General features: G+C 43.0%; 1 protein-coding gene across 1 annotated transcript in view; it reads right to left on the minus strand.

Annotated features, from left to right (window-relative positions):
• The window catches only part of GLIS3 (GLIS family zinc finger 3), a 179,522-nt gene extending 163,950 nt beyond the window's left edge, over positions 1-15,572 (minus strand). Inside the window, exon 1 of the mRNA XM_066617150.1 lies at positions 15,188-15,572. Within this exon, the coding sequence (XP_066473247.1) occupies positions 15,188-15,572 (385 nt within the window). The remainder of the gene's footprint in view (positions 1-15,187) is intronic.
• Positions 15,573-17,507: the final 1,935 nt, after the last annotated feature.

Consider the following 17,507-nt stretch of genomic DNA (forward strand, 5'->3'; position numbering starts at 1 on the left):
CAAGCTTTGACATGCTTAGGGGCTGCTAATTTCAAAACTGCTTATTGTTGGTCTAGCTATAGCTGGATGGCTAATCCTATGAAGATCAAAGATTTTTAAAAAACCCTGTTGATTGTAACCTTTTTCATATCAGGGTTGCTGTGAGCAGGGAGGTGGAACAACCAACAGTCCAGGAGTGGGAAGAAAGAAGGTGATAAAAAAGGAGCAAGAGGATGAAAAGACTTTATGGGAGTGCTGGAGAACCGGTTAAGGTTGAGAAACTTCAGGAAACTCCAAAACAAACTGAATGGAAGAACCCATATCTAACCTGCTCTAATTTGCTGTGGTCTTATTTCAGCTCTCATTATACATACTAATTTATGCTTACTTATTTATAAGCAGAGATGGTATGGAGAGAGGCTATGGCTACAGGGGCATATCGCTGACCCAGTAGTTTCAATGGGAGCCTGCTAGTGCATGTTTTGAAAGAACTGGATTGGCAGAAGACTTGTTTGAATTTTTTAAATCTATCAGATTCAGGAACCTTTTATTGGCATAAAATAAGATCTATCCTGCAACTGTGCACTATCTGAAGGAAATGAAGTCAAAGTTACTTGCACAGAACAATGTCATGCAGGTGCACTGATTTTCTCCTAATTTTTCAATTTTGTTTTTTTGGTTCACTCCTGAAGAAAAACCAGAGGTATAAGCAACAGCACTGCAAGGAAGCCAGATGTCTTCCATTAGGCTACACAAGTATGACCCGAGGGAAGCCAGTGTTTGTAACTAGGAGGCAGTTTCATTTGTTTACATTTCTTTTTTTGTACTACATGTTAAAAATGAAAGCAGTTCACTTGAACACTGAATGGCGTAACTTTGCGTGTACTGGAACAAAGGTTAAAGTTGAGCATAACTAGAATGGCTTTTAACGAAAAGTGATTAAATGTTGGCACCATGCTAACACTTTAAGGCATTTTATAATCTTTAGGATAAAATTAGACTCATTTTGGCACAGCACCTCATACTCTTCTGACATGTTTGCAAGTCCTTTTTACATATGCAGCTATATGCATTTGCTAGTTCTATTAACTGTCTGAATTTCCATTAAGAATGAAAAAGCAAGAGTTCATCATTGAAATCATTACTTAGAATCCTCAGATTGACTCCAGGGGATTTGCTTTGCTGGGATTGTATGCGAAACACTGAATGTGCTCTGCAGGATTTAGACTAACAATGAATGTCTCAGTAGTAACATATGAAGCACACTGAATGTGCTCTTAAAAAAAGTAACCTAGGCAAAGGAACTTCTTACAACAATAACATAAACACTTCAGTTTAAATGGAAATCAGGGAAAATAAACCCCAATCACACTCTTTCTGTAGTGGAACAAAGTTTACACACACAAAACCCAGGAATTTAGCCCAGAGACTATTATGTACTAAATTCTGTTCTTTTGGCAAGAGGCACAAATACTAGAGGAATTCACCCAGACCTATTTGTATTGGCTTCAAGCGAATACCGCAGCCAATTGCTATAAGTCTCCATCGGTGATCCCCTTGTGATCTGAATCTTGTTTTGTTTTTTTCAGTTTTGTTTAACCATTTCAAAGCAGCTGGAATGCATGAAACTGAAAAGAGGTAGTCTGGCATGTGGAATACAAACCTATGCATTTATCATTTAATCACTTAAGTGTAAAACATTGTCAATTGTCAGGCTTACTTAGCCACTGGAAACTGATTAAAGGCAGCAAGTGGGAAGAAAAACAAATGAAGATGGAATCCAGCTTTTTGTGCAAGGAGTCCCGTAGCATACTGATGAACTTCTTTTTCAGACCATGCCAAGTGACAGATGAAAAAACAATGGCCCTAAAGAGTAAAATAAAACTATGTAAAAGAGATTTCAAGTGTGGCTCAAGCTGCTTACTGATTAACATTTTTGCACATAACACCATTCAGAGACCTGTGCCTCTATTATGCCCATTAAAGGCTTTTTGACAATTACACAAAAATTATCCTAGCCAGCTAGAGGTTCACTGTTCTCACACAGCTTAGCAGTCTGAGATCCATGCACCTTTTTCCATAATGAAGAAAAAACCCACAGATTTATGATATAGTTATGAACAGACTTTCAAATATGAGGATGAGTTTTAATGAACCATATACATAAAAGAAGGTAAAATTTCCCTCGTATTATATAACTTGTATTATTCTGCTCTATTTCCATAAAGCCGGTTTTTGTACTAATAAAAATTAAAACTTAAAAATCAATAATTGATTTTTTAAGATCATTGGTTATTTAAAAAATAGTCCGTACAAATTAAAGCATGATAAATCCTTGTAACATTTCTTACAGTGCAATCCTAGGAATGCCTTTTCAGAAATAAATCCCATTGAGTTCAACAGGGCTCACTCCCAAAAAAATGCATATGATTTCAGCCCTACCATTGTGTACATAACTGGGCAGATGAGAAAAAACACTAAGATTTTTACCTAATCAGTCTCTTATAGTGATCTCTTCTAGTAATCTTGGGCCATGACAAGAAGGAAAACTAGCACTGTTCCATGCTTGCCTGCACAAGAACTTGCATAAGAATTCATGTAGTTCCATAAGATACCACTTTGGTTGCTTTTTTGAGGGCACATAAAGATGGTAAAAGAAAACTTTTAAATAATAAATACATAATAAGTAGATTCTGCAGCAATTCTCCTTCTTTCACTAATGCACAGGAAGTTGTGTGAACTCTTGCACAAGCGGAGCACCACTGTTGAATGTATACCACAATCCTATGCATGTCTACTCAAAAGTAAGTCTCATTGAATTCAGTGAGCCTTATACCTAGGAAATGTGTATGGGATTGCAAATTTACAGCCCAATTCAATCCCCTACCACTCCATGGCATGCAGCCATGCCAAAAAGAGCACATACTGCATGCTATTGGAGAGGGGAAGCAATCAGATGGCTGGTAAGAGGTAAATAAAACACTTTTAAACTTACTTCCTGGTAGGCCACCTGATTGCCAATAGGTTTCCTTGGACCCAAGTCAGCTATTTTGCTGGTGTAAGTCCATGGACAGGAAAGGGGTGGGGCAGGTTGGAAAACAGGGACAGGATCCGGTGTGCACTTTTGCTGGCAAGATTCACCCCTTCCAGCTTGCTCCCTGTCTGGGAGCCTCTCTGCCCCATACCTCTTTGGAACCTCTCCCTCCATCACTTTTCTGCTTTGGTGTGGCATGGTTGGGCCATTGGTGCATACAGGGAGCCACCAGCTCTTTCTCCTGACAGCTCGCTCACACTTGGCAGCAGTGTACCATTTATGGCATTGCTGTGCCATTTGCAACAGCAGAACACAAGTTCTGCTGTCATACCTGCATGATAGGACTGGACTGTTCGTTTTAAGAATAGGCGCTCAGTTGTAAGAGGCGACTAAACAGCCACCGTGTAGATGGGACTCGTCAGCCTGGGAAGGCAGCTCATCTGAGAGAAGGAAAACTCTGATCCCAAAACTCCACTGCCTTGTGGCTACATCCAGTTATGGAAAAGGCTTCAGGAGTCAACCTCGAGGCAAAATCCAGAGCCGGAGTCCCTGAGGCAGTTCATGGCTGAACACAGTCACGTTCTGGCAACTCCTGCAACGCCGCTGGAACCAACCGTATTGGCCTCTGCCTTTCCATTGGACCATTCCAGCGACGTGGAGAGGGGGGATTTGCTGCATGGGTAACAGCCTATCCTCCATACCTACTTTACCCAGGCTTCACGCACTGGAGAGGACACTCTGTTCCAGAACCACCATTCAGAGCGTGACACCATAGTCTTCCGAGACTGAAGGATGCCAACAACGTTAGCATAACCCTAACCTGATCCCACAGCACAGGTCTGAGTAGACCCTGCCCCCTGCATGGCAGAGGCTTACCTGAGTAAGGGAAAAACAGTTCTCTTACTCAGAGAAAACCAATGGGACACCATGGGATGCAGCGCTGCATTCTCGGGGGGACGGGACAACAGGATTGGGCTCTTAACCAACTTTCTAGCGCCAATGCAGCCACAATGCAGCTCCTAAAAGTAACAAATGTTTCTTTACCTTGAGGAGGCCTCCTTGGCTGCCACACACTGCAGGATACAGTGCACATCAATCAATCAATCAATCAATCAACAGTATTTATATACCGCTTTTCAACTAAAAGTTCACAAAGCGGTTTACAGAGAAAAATCAAATAACTAAACATCCTGTTGGCACACAACTGCATCACTGCTGGAAAGTGAGTTAGGATTGCGCTGTACGTTTCAATGCCAAGCTTTTTAAAATGCCTAATACATGCATGCCCCCATATCCACGGGGCTTCCATTCCCAAACCACCCCCACTGTTAAGTGAAACCACGAATACAAGGGTACGTCCCCATATCCTCCAGAGGTGAGGGGTGCTTTGTTCCCCTCGCCTCTGGAGGGTCTTCTGAGCCTGGCAGAGGCCGCACGCATTCACTGGGGGCTTCCCCAGGCCTCCTAAAGCTTTATAAGGCATTTTTAAAAGGTATTAATTATAAAATGCCTTACAAGGAATTAAAATTTTGAAAAATCAGAAGTCATGTTTTTTCAACTCTAAGCGTCAGTGAGACCAACAGAGGCTGCGGGCAGGCATGCTAAGCCTCTGTTGGGCTCAGAAGACTCCCCCCCCCCCGAAGCAAGGAGAGCACAGCTACCGTTGCCTCCAGACAGGTTATGCGTGGGGGGGCAGACCCAATCCATAGATAAATGAAACCACAGATATGGAATCCACGGATACACCCCCTCCCATATTCACTTGTGTTCTGAGCACTTGAACACAGAAAAATGGCAGTACTTATGATACATTACCAACAAACAGGACTGGCTTTAGGGCAATGTGGCCTAAGTCATATTGAGCCCTGCTCTCTGGGGGCCTCAGCATTGGGGAAGCAGGTGGATCTCCCACTGCTGCAGCCACACAGCAAGCAATGTATGAGCTTCCTCACCTTCCTGTGGGGCCGTTTGGCCTGAAATGGACTTGCCAGAAGTAGCTGGCATTGATGTTATGTCACTGCCAACTATTTCTGGGTGCCATGCTTTGCATGCAACAACACAAGCATCTTGCACATGGTTGCTGTAGTTGCCACAGCTGCCTGGTGACTGGGGAGGCCTGCATGAATGCCCCATATTGGACCCCGCTATTCCTGAGGCCAACAAGAAGCAGAAACGCCTTCTGTAGGCAACTGCATGAATTTCTAATACAATAGAACGTTGGCAGGAGTCAAACCACCAGCTTAGCAGAGGCATACCCTGGGGCAAGGGAACAAATGCTCCACGAAAGCCACTGCTGCATGGCTGGTGCCACTTACCATTTCTGGCAGTGGCCTGGCTGCACACTCTAGAGTGCTGCATTTTGTAAAGGCTTAAGTCAGGCCACACTGCCGGAACGTGAGTTCTGGGAGTGTGACCCAATGATCAGTTTGGTCTCTAGTAAGTGCTTTTAGGGGAATCACTTCCTCTTACCCCAGGTATGCTTCAGCAGCCCCAATGGGTCTACTCGGGTTTACAATGGGTCTACTCACCACCTAAAGAGGTGGTGCAGATCTGAGCAGCCCATAGCTGTCCCAGACTGCCAGGGAATGGGGTTAGGATCCAACACAAGTGCCAGATCCTGGCCCCTTCCCCTGCACATCTGCCACCTGCCCATGGGCCTGCCCGCAGCCCACACCCCACCTTTAATCATCTCCCTCCTGCCTGCCCCAAACCATCCCAGACCCCCATGCTGGCCGAGCTCAGCTGGCACAGGCTTGCCTGTTAGGCCGGCCCCATGCGGTCCTCCTTACTCCAAAATTGGTGCAAAAGGGCTTGACAGCACTTTCATGACAATGATGGGCCGGCGCAAGGGACTTGCGTCAGCCCAGAGTATGTTCAGGATTGCGCCCTGAGAGTTCCAGCACTGCATAACATAATCCTTCTTCGCTGCTGTAACACTGCAGTTGTAATCATATTGTGCAATCCTGACCTAGTACCATGTAGAAGGTCATCTAATATTAAACAAAATCAAGAGCCATACAATTGTTCTTGTTCAGACTTGCCCTTCTCATCTTGCCTCTCAAGAGCGTAAGAGGAAGAAGAGAAACTCTGTTCTAAATTCCCAGAAAACCATCAGAGCTTTACCAAACACTTCACAACCTTTATTGGCTTCTAACAAATAAACAAAATAAAACAAAACAAAATTATAACAGTCACTAAAAGGATAAACATAAAGAGGCAGGGAGGAGGGAAATAATCCAAAAATAGAGGAGGAAGAAAGAAAAAGTAAAAGGAAATTTTTTAGGAAGGGGGGGATATTTTAATAATTTGGGATAAAAAACTAACAACTGCTATAGTAATGTTTGCTTGATTATCACTAAGCAGAACAAAAAGGGGATCAATAAATGGACCGGCAGGATGGCGTAAAAAGGGCTCCAAATACAGCTTTCGGAGTATACAGTGCGCTGGGCAACTGATCAGAATATGCTCAAGTGTGTCCGGTTCGAGATGACAAAAGGCGCATAATCTGAGGTTCCGAGAAATATGGGAAAATCTACCAAGGTGATACGAAGAAGGGAAAATGTTGAAACGTGCGAGCATAAAAGCCCTTTGAAGGGAGGGATTTATTAGGGTAAAAAAATATTTAGAGGACTGACCTGGTAAGGGACAGTGACCCCAAAAAAAGAGGAGAACATACTGGATTAAGATCAGCAGAAAGAGAGGCAAATTCAGCTTCCCAGAGCCTAGTTCGAATAAGCTTGTAGGCACTGTTGACATCAAGGTCCGCTAAAGATTCCGAAGAAAGATCTAGGGAATTCAATTTAGAGTCAATTTTTAGAAATGAGCTGGACAAAAAAGGGTCTCTTAGCAGGTCATTAAGAAGGGAACCAGATGGAAATGACAGATGGAAGCGGAGCCAGAATTTAAACGTTAAAGCCCATGCAATAGTTGAGGGAAGGTGAACTCCTAGCTCAAGAGTCAGCGTTGCTAACCTGATGGAATTTGGGACTCCAAGAATCCTCCTAAAAAAACAGCCACAACTCGATCCAGGGTACTATTGGCTGCCGTAACCCATATGGGAACTCCATATAATAGTTGGGACATAATCTTAGCTCTGAAGATCTGCAGAGCGGCTGGCACAAACTGGTTACCAGTACTATAATGAAACCACGTGATCGCCTTAAGGTGGTGATGTGAGGTGGCAATAGCTAACTTCCTATGGGGTGCCCAAGATAATTGGTAATGGAAAAGTAAACCAAGATATTTAAACGTGGGCACTTGCTCATAGATGGAATGGCCAATTCTCCAGGTCGAAGGGGACCAAGATTTTGAAAATACTAAGATTTTGGTTTTATTAGCATTAATGATCAGGTCATTGGATGTGTAATAATCCTGAAAACACTTCTTGTCTAACTTTTCTATCACACTAATTAGAAATGTGCTCTTTAAACTGAAACATGCTTCCTAACCATGCTAGCATAATAACAGCATGTAACTGAAGGAAGTGTAATTTCCCTTCTTGTTTCAAAGTCAACTACATACATCTGTAAACAAAATTGGCATGTTTGGATGAGCCCAGGAATGGCCAATCTTTCAACTTTAGGGCTCCTGGACCTTTAACAATGGTGTAGAAGAGAGAATTTCAGCAGGTGCCACTTGTCACAGATGACATTCCCTCTTCTACTTAATTGTTAAAACACAAACCCTAAAGTTGAAAAGTTGGCCACACTTGGGTTAACCCAAAAAACATGTTACCCTTTTTTGGATAAAGAAAATCTTTCTTCATTTCCCCCCCCCACACACACACACCCCTTTCCTGAAAAACCAGAAATGGATTTTCAAAAATTCCAAATGACCTGATATTCAGCAATAGCTGTATTCCCTTAGAAATGCTTATAGACATCATGGTTTTGTATGTTACCACTACTACAAGGGAGAAGCTCCACCCACCAAGCATATTCATGACAAGCATCTATTAAAGGCATAAATGAGCATTTAAGATGGAGGCAAAAGTTTACAGAGCCTTTGTATGGAAAGATGTTCTCATGGGAACTGATTCCTATGCCAGCTGTCTTCCTCATCCCCAGTGTAGCAGGAAATGAATTATACTAAGAATGAGGTACAGGTATTTTTAATCTTTCACCGATATAAACTTATAGAGCAAATACAACTCAGGAGGGATTTGGGGACTCAGTTCATATACAAGCTATTTTTCATCACATTTCAGTGTAATCAGATCTGTAGACTGATTTATATGCAACTTTACTTAGATTTTTAAGTCCCACTGACTTCAGAAGAACCTGTATGTAAGGGCTAAAAGCTGAAAAAGATAATTCTGCACATCAGAATCTGAGATGAAAAATTAACAACCCAATCTGATCTTGTGATATGCTGGCAGATCCCAAGGTCTGCCAGTGCACCATATGTTCCACCAATGCAGCAGCCTCTCTGTGGAGCTCTGCCACCAGTGAAAAGGCTGGAAGGCCCCATGCTGGCAGTGGCGCCAGACAGACCAGCCATCATTGCAATCATGGTGGTAGACAGGGTAAGGATCAGGCTGGATTGGGGACAGATATGGGCAGGGCGGGTGTAGATCCCAGCTGCAGCAATATCCACCAGATCCATAACCCCCATCCTGCTCAGCATACTTCCCCTTTGCCTTAACAGATCTATGCCAGGCACAGGGCTGGCGTAGATCTGAGTAGGCCCATAGGAGACCATGGAGTGGCAGCAGGGCTAACTTTAAGCCAGTGGGACCTATTGCTTCCAGTTGGGCCCTGCACTTAAGGGGGCACCGCACTAGGGCAAAAATAAAATCATCATTTTTACTAAATCATTTCACAATCATTAAAACGGGGTGTTCTGTAACTATTTACCTTTCAAAGGTCATCTACACATTTTGTTTTTTTATTTGTAGGTTTACAAATAATTTGTACACAATTTTATATTAAAATATCTTTAGATCCATTAACTCATATGCACTTTTTATGTGCACATTTTGATTGCTTTCCATTCTACCCTAGGGATCTAAAGTCTAGAATAAATTTTATGTATGTCTCTCAGATTCTAAAGATCTTGGCTCTTCAGATTAAGATCTTGGCTTTTCAGATTTTGTGGAGTCCCACAAAAATGTTCCCAGTCAGGCCCCGTAGCTCCTAAGGCCAGCCCTGAGCTGCTAGAGAAGTAAGTAAATTTTTTCTTTATTTCCCTCTCCTGGATGGCCTGATTCCCAGCAGGCCCAGAGGATGCCACGGCCACCACATCAGTGGCCCTCCATCATGCTGGCTGGCCCAGGATAGGATTGGACCATAACAGAGTCTCAATCCCCTCTCTCCTGTCAAATCATTACCCCTTCTTTTTTGATAAACCAGGAAGCTTATTTTATATAAGATTCTTAAAATCATGTTTAAAAAGATTTGGTTCCCCCTAAGCAGCCCATCACTGAATAATAGCTTGTTTCTCTGGGTTGATTGTGTTCAAAGTGTATGGTTGTAAATTAGCTTTAAATGGGAAGGAGTGTTACAGCCCAATCCTATCCAATTTTCCAGTGCCGGTGCTGCTGTGCAGTCACAGAGGCCTCCTTAAGGTTTGGGAACATTTGTTCCCTTACCCCGGGGCTGCATTGCAGTTGCACCGGTGCTGAAAAGTTGGATAGGATTGGGCTGCCAGTCAACAATAGGCAGTACATCACTGGGGTGGAGATAATTCCACATTACCTGACTTTAGAGAGGGATGATATATCCACCCTTTCCATATCTACTTTTATTATTCCCTTGCTCAAGGTCACAACCATAATACAGCAACCTGCCGTAATCCCAAAGATTGCTACTTTGCATTTCCCAATATAAGATATAGACTGCTACTTGGCATGAACAGAGCACGATACCATAGTCTTTCGAGACTGAAGGTTGCCAACTAAGGCATGAACAATGCTACTCAGATGTTCATATAATATACATTTTCTCCAAATGAGGAAACAAGCTAAATTCCCTGGTTTACTCATAAGGGAAGGAGTAGTAGGTCAAGGTCAGCAGCATAATTTGTGAACTACTTGTGTTGAAAAGTGTCATACATATAAATATTCATAGTAATAATAATTCCAACAGCATTTCTATCCTATGCTAATGAAGTTCAGCACGGAGATGACCAAACTACAATATCTGCCCTTCCCCTGACGCACATCTGTAGTATATCACCCCTATTTCTTGGACACACTATGGGGTGAGCCTGAATGAATGGCCATGATCAATCAAGTATAAAATGCATGACTGAAGCTTGAGATGATTAACAGCCTCAACTCCTTGAAAGCTGAATGAATACAACTAATCAAGAAATAGAAAAGTAATATTTTTCATTGGTTTTAAATTTTGCTTATATTTTTACTGATAAGTAAATGCTGCCACTTATTCAATAGACATTTTTACTGATACCAAAACTGAGATATGGGCTTTGGCATTGTTCTGGATCTAAGACTTTGGGACATTTTAATAGAAGTTCTCTGCCTATTTAAACATCTTTTTAACATCTGGTTTTTACAGGCTCAGTTTTTTATAAGATTGCTGCTGCTGCTGCTCTTTTTTATTGAATTAATGTTTTATTGCTGTTTTAAGATGTTCTTAATTGTGAAGGCTGATATGTGCTTTTAACTGTGATTTTATATTGTTTTTATTTCTTGAAATTGTTATAAGCCGCCCTGGGTCCCTTTAGGGAGAAAGCAGGGTAGAAATATAGCAAATAAATTTTAAAGAAAGTCACACTGAAAGCGTAAGTAACTACAGAAAAGCATCATTTGTGGTTTAGTCACAAAAAATAATTAGCTATTATGTAGATTCATCCTAGACCCTAAAGTCCATCTCATTCTTCAAAAATTCACACCATACTCATTTGCACTTTCCTTTAATCTCTTTCTCACTCACACACACAAAATGTCTGAAAAATGTACACACATTTTAATAATAAGCTCTGATTCATACATATTTCATTGTAGAAAACTTGCAACACATGAACATCTAAAGGATGTGAAGAAATGTGCAAAACCATCCCAGTACACATGTTGATGGATGTCTCCAGATCCCTTAATCATCTGTGTGTGTGTGTTGTGTAGATGGAAACATTTCGAGCACTTGGTCTAATTAATTAATTGACTGACAGCCCAATCCTATATTTGGCGCACCATAAGTATAGTGGTGCCAAAATGGCTACTGCTTTATGCAGCAGCATAAGAACATAAGAACAGCCCCACTGGATCAGGCCATAGGCCCATCTAGTCCAGCTTCCTATATCTCACAGCGGCCCACCAAATGCCCCAGGGAGCACACCAGATAACAAGAGACCTGCATCCTGGTGCCCTCCCTCGCATCTGGCATTCTGACATAGCCCATTTCTAAAATCAGGAGGCTGCACATACACATCACGGCTTGTAACCCTTAATGGATTTTTCCTCCAGAAACTTGTCCAATCCCCTTTTAAAGGTGTCCAGGCCAGATGCCGTCACCACATCCTGTGGCAAGGAGTTCCACAGACCGACCACACGCTGAGTAAAGAAATATTTTCTTTTGTCTGTCCTAACTCTCCCAACACTCAATTTTAGTGGATGTCCCCTGGTTCTGGTGTTATGTGAGAGTGCAAAGAGCATCTCTCTATCTATTCTGTCCATCCCCTGCATAATTTTGTATGTCTCAATCATGTCCCCCCTCAGGCGCCTCTTTTCTACGCTGAAGAGGCCCAAACGCCGTAGCCTTTCCTCATAAGGAAGGTACCCCAGCCCAGTAATCATCTTAGTCACTCTCTTTTGCACCTTTTCCATTTCCACTATGTCTTTTTTGAGATGCGGCGACCAGAACTGGACACAATACTCCAGGTGTGGCCTTACCATCGATTTGTACAACGGCATTATAATATTAGCCGTTTTGTTCTCAATGCCTTTTCTAACGATCCCAAGCATAGAATTGGCCTTCTTCACTGCTGCCGCACATTGGGTCGACACTTTCATCGACCTGTCCACCACCACCCCAAGATCTCTCTCCTGATCTGCCTCCCACATCCACATGCCTGTTGACCTTTTCAAAGAATTCTAAAAGGTTTGTGAGGCAAGACTTACCCTTACAGAAGCCATGCTGATTCTCCCTCAGCAAGGCTTGTTTGTCTATGTGTTTTGAGATTCTATCTTTGATGAGGCATTCCACCATCTTACCTGGTACAGATGTTAGGCTGACTGGCCTATAGTTTCCCAGGTCCCCCCTCTTTCCCTTTTTAAAGTCTGGCGTGACATTTGCTATCCTCTAGCACCGTGGCCGTTTTGAGGGACAAGTTACATATTTTAGTCAAGAGATCAGCAACTTCATTCTTCAATTCCTTAATTACTCTTGGGTGGATGCCATCAGGGCCCGGTGACTTATTGATCTTTAATTTAACAATGAGGTCTGAAACCTCTTTTAACCTCTATCTGACTTAATTCCTTGGTTAGGAGGGGCCGTTCAGGCAGCGGTATCTACCCAAGGTCTTCTGCCATGAAGACAGATGCAAAGAACTCATTCAATTTCTCTGCCATCTCTAAGTCTTTTATTTCCCCTTTCCCTCTGTCACCATCCAGCAGGCCCACCACTTCTCTGGTGTGTTTCCTGCTTCTAACATATTTGAAGAAGCATTTATTATTCCCCTTAATGTTGCTGGCCATGTGTTCCTCATAGTCTGTCTTGGCCTACCGTATCACCTTCTTACATTTATTTTGCCACAGTTTATGTTCCTTTTTATTCTCCTCATTAGGGCAAGACTTCCATTTACGTAAGGAAGCTTCCTTGCCCTTTAAGGCCTCTCTAACTTGGCTGGTTAGCCATGCAGGCACCCTACTGGACTTAGTCAAGCCCCTCTTCCTTTGCGGTATACACTTCCGCTGAGCCTTTATTACTGTTGATTTGAGCAACCTCCATGCACTCTGTAGAGATTGGACTCTTTTTACCTTCCCTTTAACAATATTCCCTTTAGCAATAACAAGGCCTCCAGAGGACTGTCATCCCCTTCTCCCAAGGAAAACATCAGGCCCCACAATGGTGCTTCTCAAGTCTGTGCCAGCTATTTTGCAGACGTGAGAACCTCCATGTTCTTTGCAGCCCGGCATGGAGGATAGGACCCGGTAGAGCAGGAGGGGGCTGCAAACGTCCAGGAGGCTTCAAGCCCGCCCCCCAAGTATGTTTACATGCCCCTGGATCCCCACAGCGCTGCAATCATTACAGTGCCATTGGGGCCATCCCCCGCTCCTGCACCGCCCTGCCCCTGCAACCACTTAGTGCAGTCCCAAAGTCCAAGTAGGACTTTGGGAACCACTGGTGTATACCATATACCAGTGGTTCTCAAACTGGTGGGTCGTGACCCACCAGTTCGTGTAAAGGTTCCCCCATCCCTTTAAGGGGCAGGGGAAGGGGAGAGGCAAGGAAGCGATCCCCAGGATCGCGTCCGTTTGAGGGGGGTGGGGGGGTGCTTGTGACTTACTTTCAGAAAGCAGGACCGCAAGAGGTGCAGGGAGCCCTGCGCAGCCCTGCATAGCGCTCCCCGAGGCTTGGAACTTTCACTGAAAGCAGGTGCAAAGCACTTTCGTTTTGCAGGAGGCGCTTTGCACCCGCTTTCAGTGAAAGTTCCAAGCCTCGGGGAGCGCTATGCAGGGCTGCGCAGGGCTCCCCACCCTCTTGCAGCCTGCTGCAGCCCTGCCTTCTGAAAGTAAGTCACAAGCACCCCCGTTGCAGCGTGATCCTGGAGATCGCGTCGCTGCCCTAGCCCCTCACAAAGACTTTCTGAGGGAGTAAAGCTCCCCCAAAGTTTGAGAACCACTGCCATATGCAGTATATGTGTGAATCATAATATTTGTGTGAATTGTAGCATAAAAGATTTGACACCAAAATGGGCACATTTTCTTGAGACGTGATGTCTATCAATATCTACATATGCTGGAGGGAGTTATAATACCTGAGGAAAAATTAGGCCCATTTTAAGGATATGGTACATTGGAAGAAGACTATGCTGCATAAGACATGGTGTTGACTACAAGCAGCTGCGGCAGTGGTGTTTCCTATCCATGGGAGATACATTCCTCACACCCTCTGTGGATATGGAAACTGAGGATAAAGAGGAGCCCATTAAAAAACAGTTTAAAAGTCCCCCGTCGGTCTCCTCCCCATCCTGCAGGAATGGAAGCAGTAGCCACTCGGCACTCGCAGGAAGTGAGGCAGAGGGCTGAAAAGAATGTGATGCTTATCCTAGAGTTCAAAGAGCGTAGCATCACATTCTTTTCAGCCTTCTGCTTTGCTTCCTGTGAGTGCTGAGTGCTTTCTACTTCCATTTTGGAGTCAGCAAAGAGGCAGCAAATCCAGAAACAACAGGAAAGCTGGAATCAAAACCAGATAAGTCATTTGCATGATGGGGGTATTTTTCAACCATGAATAATAGGATCTCATTTATATTTCCTTGAATAGGCACAATGCAGCAGGTCACTGTGCTTTATTTGCACAAAAAAACTGGAAGCTGCTGTGTCTAGCAAGGAATTTATACTATGCAGTTATGCCTGTCCAGCTACACAGTGCAAGACCAAAAATGGGCAGAGAAAGGGGGGTGCTGGAGAAGGCATGGCCAGGTTTGCTGGCACTATGGGAAACCATCATTTTTGCCAGCCACAATACTGAACACAGACATTTTTTAAAAGCCAGAGTTATCAACTACAACTTGGAGGATAAGATTATGATGAACGTACAAAGATGTCTTCCACTGAATTGGTTTACAGTTCCATCTAAGTTAGTATTATCCACACTGACCAGCAGCAGCCCTTCAGCCACAGGCCCTTTCCTCACCTGCCTAGAAAGCCAAGGCTTGAACCTTGAAACTTCTGCATGTGAAGTTCTTCTAAAGAACCTCCTAGTGGGTAACAGTAGTGAAAGGTGACAAAAGAATATACACACAAATGGCAACACTTGCATGAACAATCACCCAAGAGCAGAAGACCAGAGAGTACCACAACCAAGAAAGACATTACCAAAACTGAAATACAATGAGATTGAACCTCCTTGAAATTCTTCTCATTCAAAGAAGCAATCATCACATTTTTGAAAGTAGCCTCAAAGCACTGAAATGCCATTCTCTGGTTACGGTACAAAATTATTGAGTATGTACAAAAAGAAATCAGGGACTATTTAAAAACACAAATCCTACCTTTAATTGTGCTTGTAGTGCAACTGTTTCCAAACTCCTGCTGTTTTGGCTTCAGAAACTGTGATGCAGGCAGCCCTGGGGGTTGTGAGACTTGGAATAAAGGCTTCCCATTTGTAACTATTTGCCTCCTGGGACTTAAAGCAGGGAAGTGGATATTGCTTTCAGTAACATTGTTCTGAGGAACAATGCCCCCTCCAAGAGATGCCTTCAAATGCAAGTTAGTAGATATGTTTCCAATAGTTGGACTTGTGGTACTACTTGTAGATGAAGAGCAAGGAGTTCCTACATGAACTCTAAGAGGTGGAATCTGCTGTCCATTGATGAGCACAGGCCTGTGTGGAGTACTTGTTGTCCGGTGGCTCATATTGCATGACCTTGCATTCATTGTCATGTAGTTGCAGTCTTAAAAATAAGCAGTACAAATCCCCAGGTGGCGAAGACATCAGTCCGTAGTCAGCAACTTATCCATAGTGCATTAAGCCTGTTATGGGGGAGGGGGAGAGGATTTAATACAATAAAATGTTACTCTGTTATAAAACACAAGTGGTCGCAGCAGTGTTTTATGTTTAGCTACACAGGGGAAAAATATTGATTGCGTAAGCATCAAAGTAGAAACAATCACAGAGAAAAAGCTCTGGGGATAAGGATAAATTACTGAGAAGTATAATGAAGGGAAATAGTGCCCCTTCAAAAGAAGTTAACAGTGAGGTCAGCTACCTTTGTACTAGTTAACCAGCCATGAAATGGAATGAACACTGAGCAAGTGAAAGAGACCAGCCCAGAGTGAAAAGCTAACCGCTAAATGGAAATGCTTATAGAGAAGAGCATCTCTGTTCTAGTGTTTTATTTATTGTAGTAATATATTGAAAGAACCAGATGAGCATGCACAGCAGCTAAGCAGCATTCTGATACTGGCAAGGCATGAAATAACCAGTAACAGTTTACAGTCTACTGGCCAGGGACATAATAAAAAGGAGATAAGAACAGTATACTTCAATCCACTAGCAAGAGCAAGCAAGAACATAGCATGAAAAGTAACAAATGTATTAGAAAATGCATTTGTGGTTTAACACTTCTTATTCTTATACATAATTAAGAAGCATTAGATGATCATCACTGTTTAATGAATTTTTACCCCGCCTCTCTACCACCCAATGGGGCACTGAAGGGAGCTTACAACATAAAAGGAACACAAAATACAGTAAAAGATTAGAACAATATTAAAACATACCGTTATGTGCTCATTGTGCTCGCCAGAGGCTCTGCATGCCTGTCAGCAGATTCCTGACTTCTACTAGAGCAGGTACAGTGGCAATGAGGGCAGGGGCAGTTCAGAGGCAAGATAGGAAGGTTCTTGGTGGTAGCAGTGCATTGCCACCTGACCTACCCCCTGACTCGAACTTAAGCCAGCAAAAGAGCTGCTGTAGTTCTGAGGAGACAGCCAGGCAGCCTACAGAGAGGCAAGGAAAAAATATTTTTACTTACCTCTCTCTGTCCATCTGGTCACACCCCAACTTCATGCAGCACACATTCTGGCAATATGGCTGCATAGTATGAATGGGTGGGGGGTAGGATTGAGCCAAAGGCACATAAACACAAACTGAGGCTGCAATCCTAACCACACTTTCCTGAGAGTAAGCCCCACTGAACAAAATAGGACTTACTTCTGAGTAGACCTGCTTAGGATTGTACCCTGAAATCCCCAGGATATGGTCAACTGCATAAGCCCTATTGGGATGAAGGGAGATTGTGTTTGGTTTTTGCAGAATACTAATTTATTTCAATGTGGCTTCCCCCCCCCCAAAACATTGCCAACAGCAAACTCCAATGCATGTCTACACAGAAGTAAGTCCTATTGTGTTCAAATGGAGCTAACTCCCAGGGAACTGTTTATAGGATTGCAGTCCAATACTATTGTTTCAAAAGAATAAGAATTTTGACTATGAAATGAATGCAAGTAAGGACAGATTGTTCCGTGCACTGAGATTAACTGGAGATTAATGCATACAATGTAATTAGACATCAAATTATTTTAAAAGAAACCATGTTGAATTATTGTTACTTGTTCCAAAATAGCAAACTGTCTCCAAAAACCAATATCAGTGTCCCACCTTGCAAAGCTACTGTTCTATTGCCCAGCTGAAAATTGTATCCCATGACATAGAACAGACCTTTCCTTTTGAAATTTTTATTTGAGAATCCTACATGTAGCTTATTAATGGGATAATGAAATTAGCCACATGAAATAGATGTAGACAAAAAACACAAACATGTACAAGAACACCCAAATACACATTTTCTTTCTTTCTGCCTCTTCATA

The sequence above is a fragment of the Tiliqua scincoides genome, chromosome 2 (genome assembly GCF_035046505.1).
Source record: "Tiliqua scincoides isolate rTilSci1 chromosome 2, rTilSci1.hap2, whole genome shotgun sequence".
NCBI classification, from domain to species: Eukaryota; Metazoa; Chordata; class Lepidosauria; order Squamata; family Scincidae; genus Tiliqua; species Tiliqua scincoides.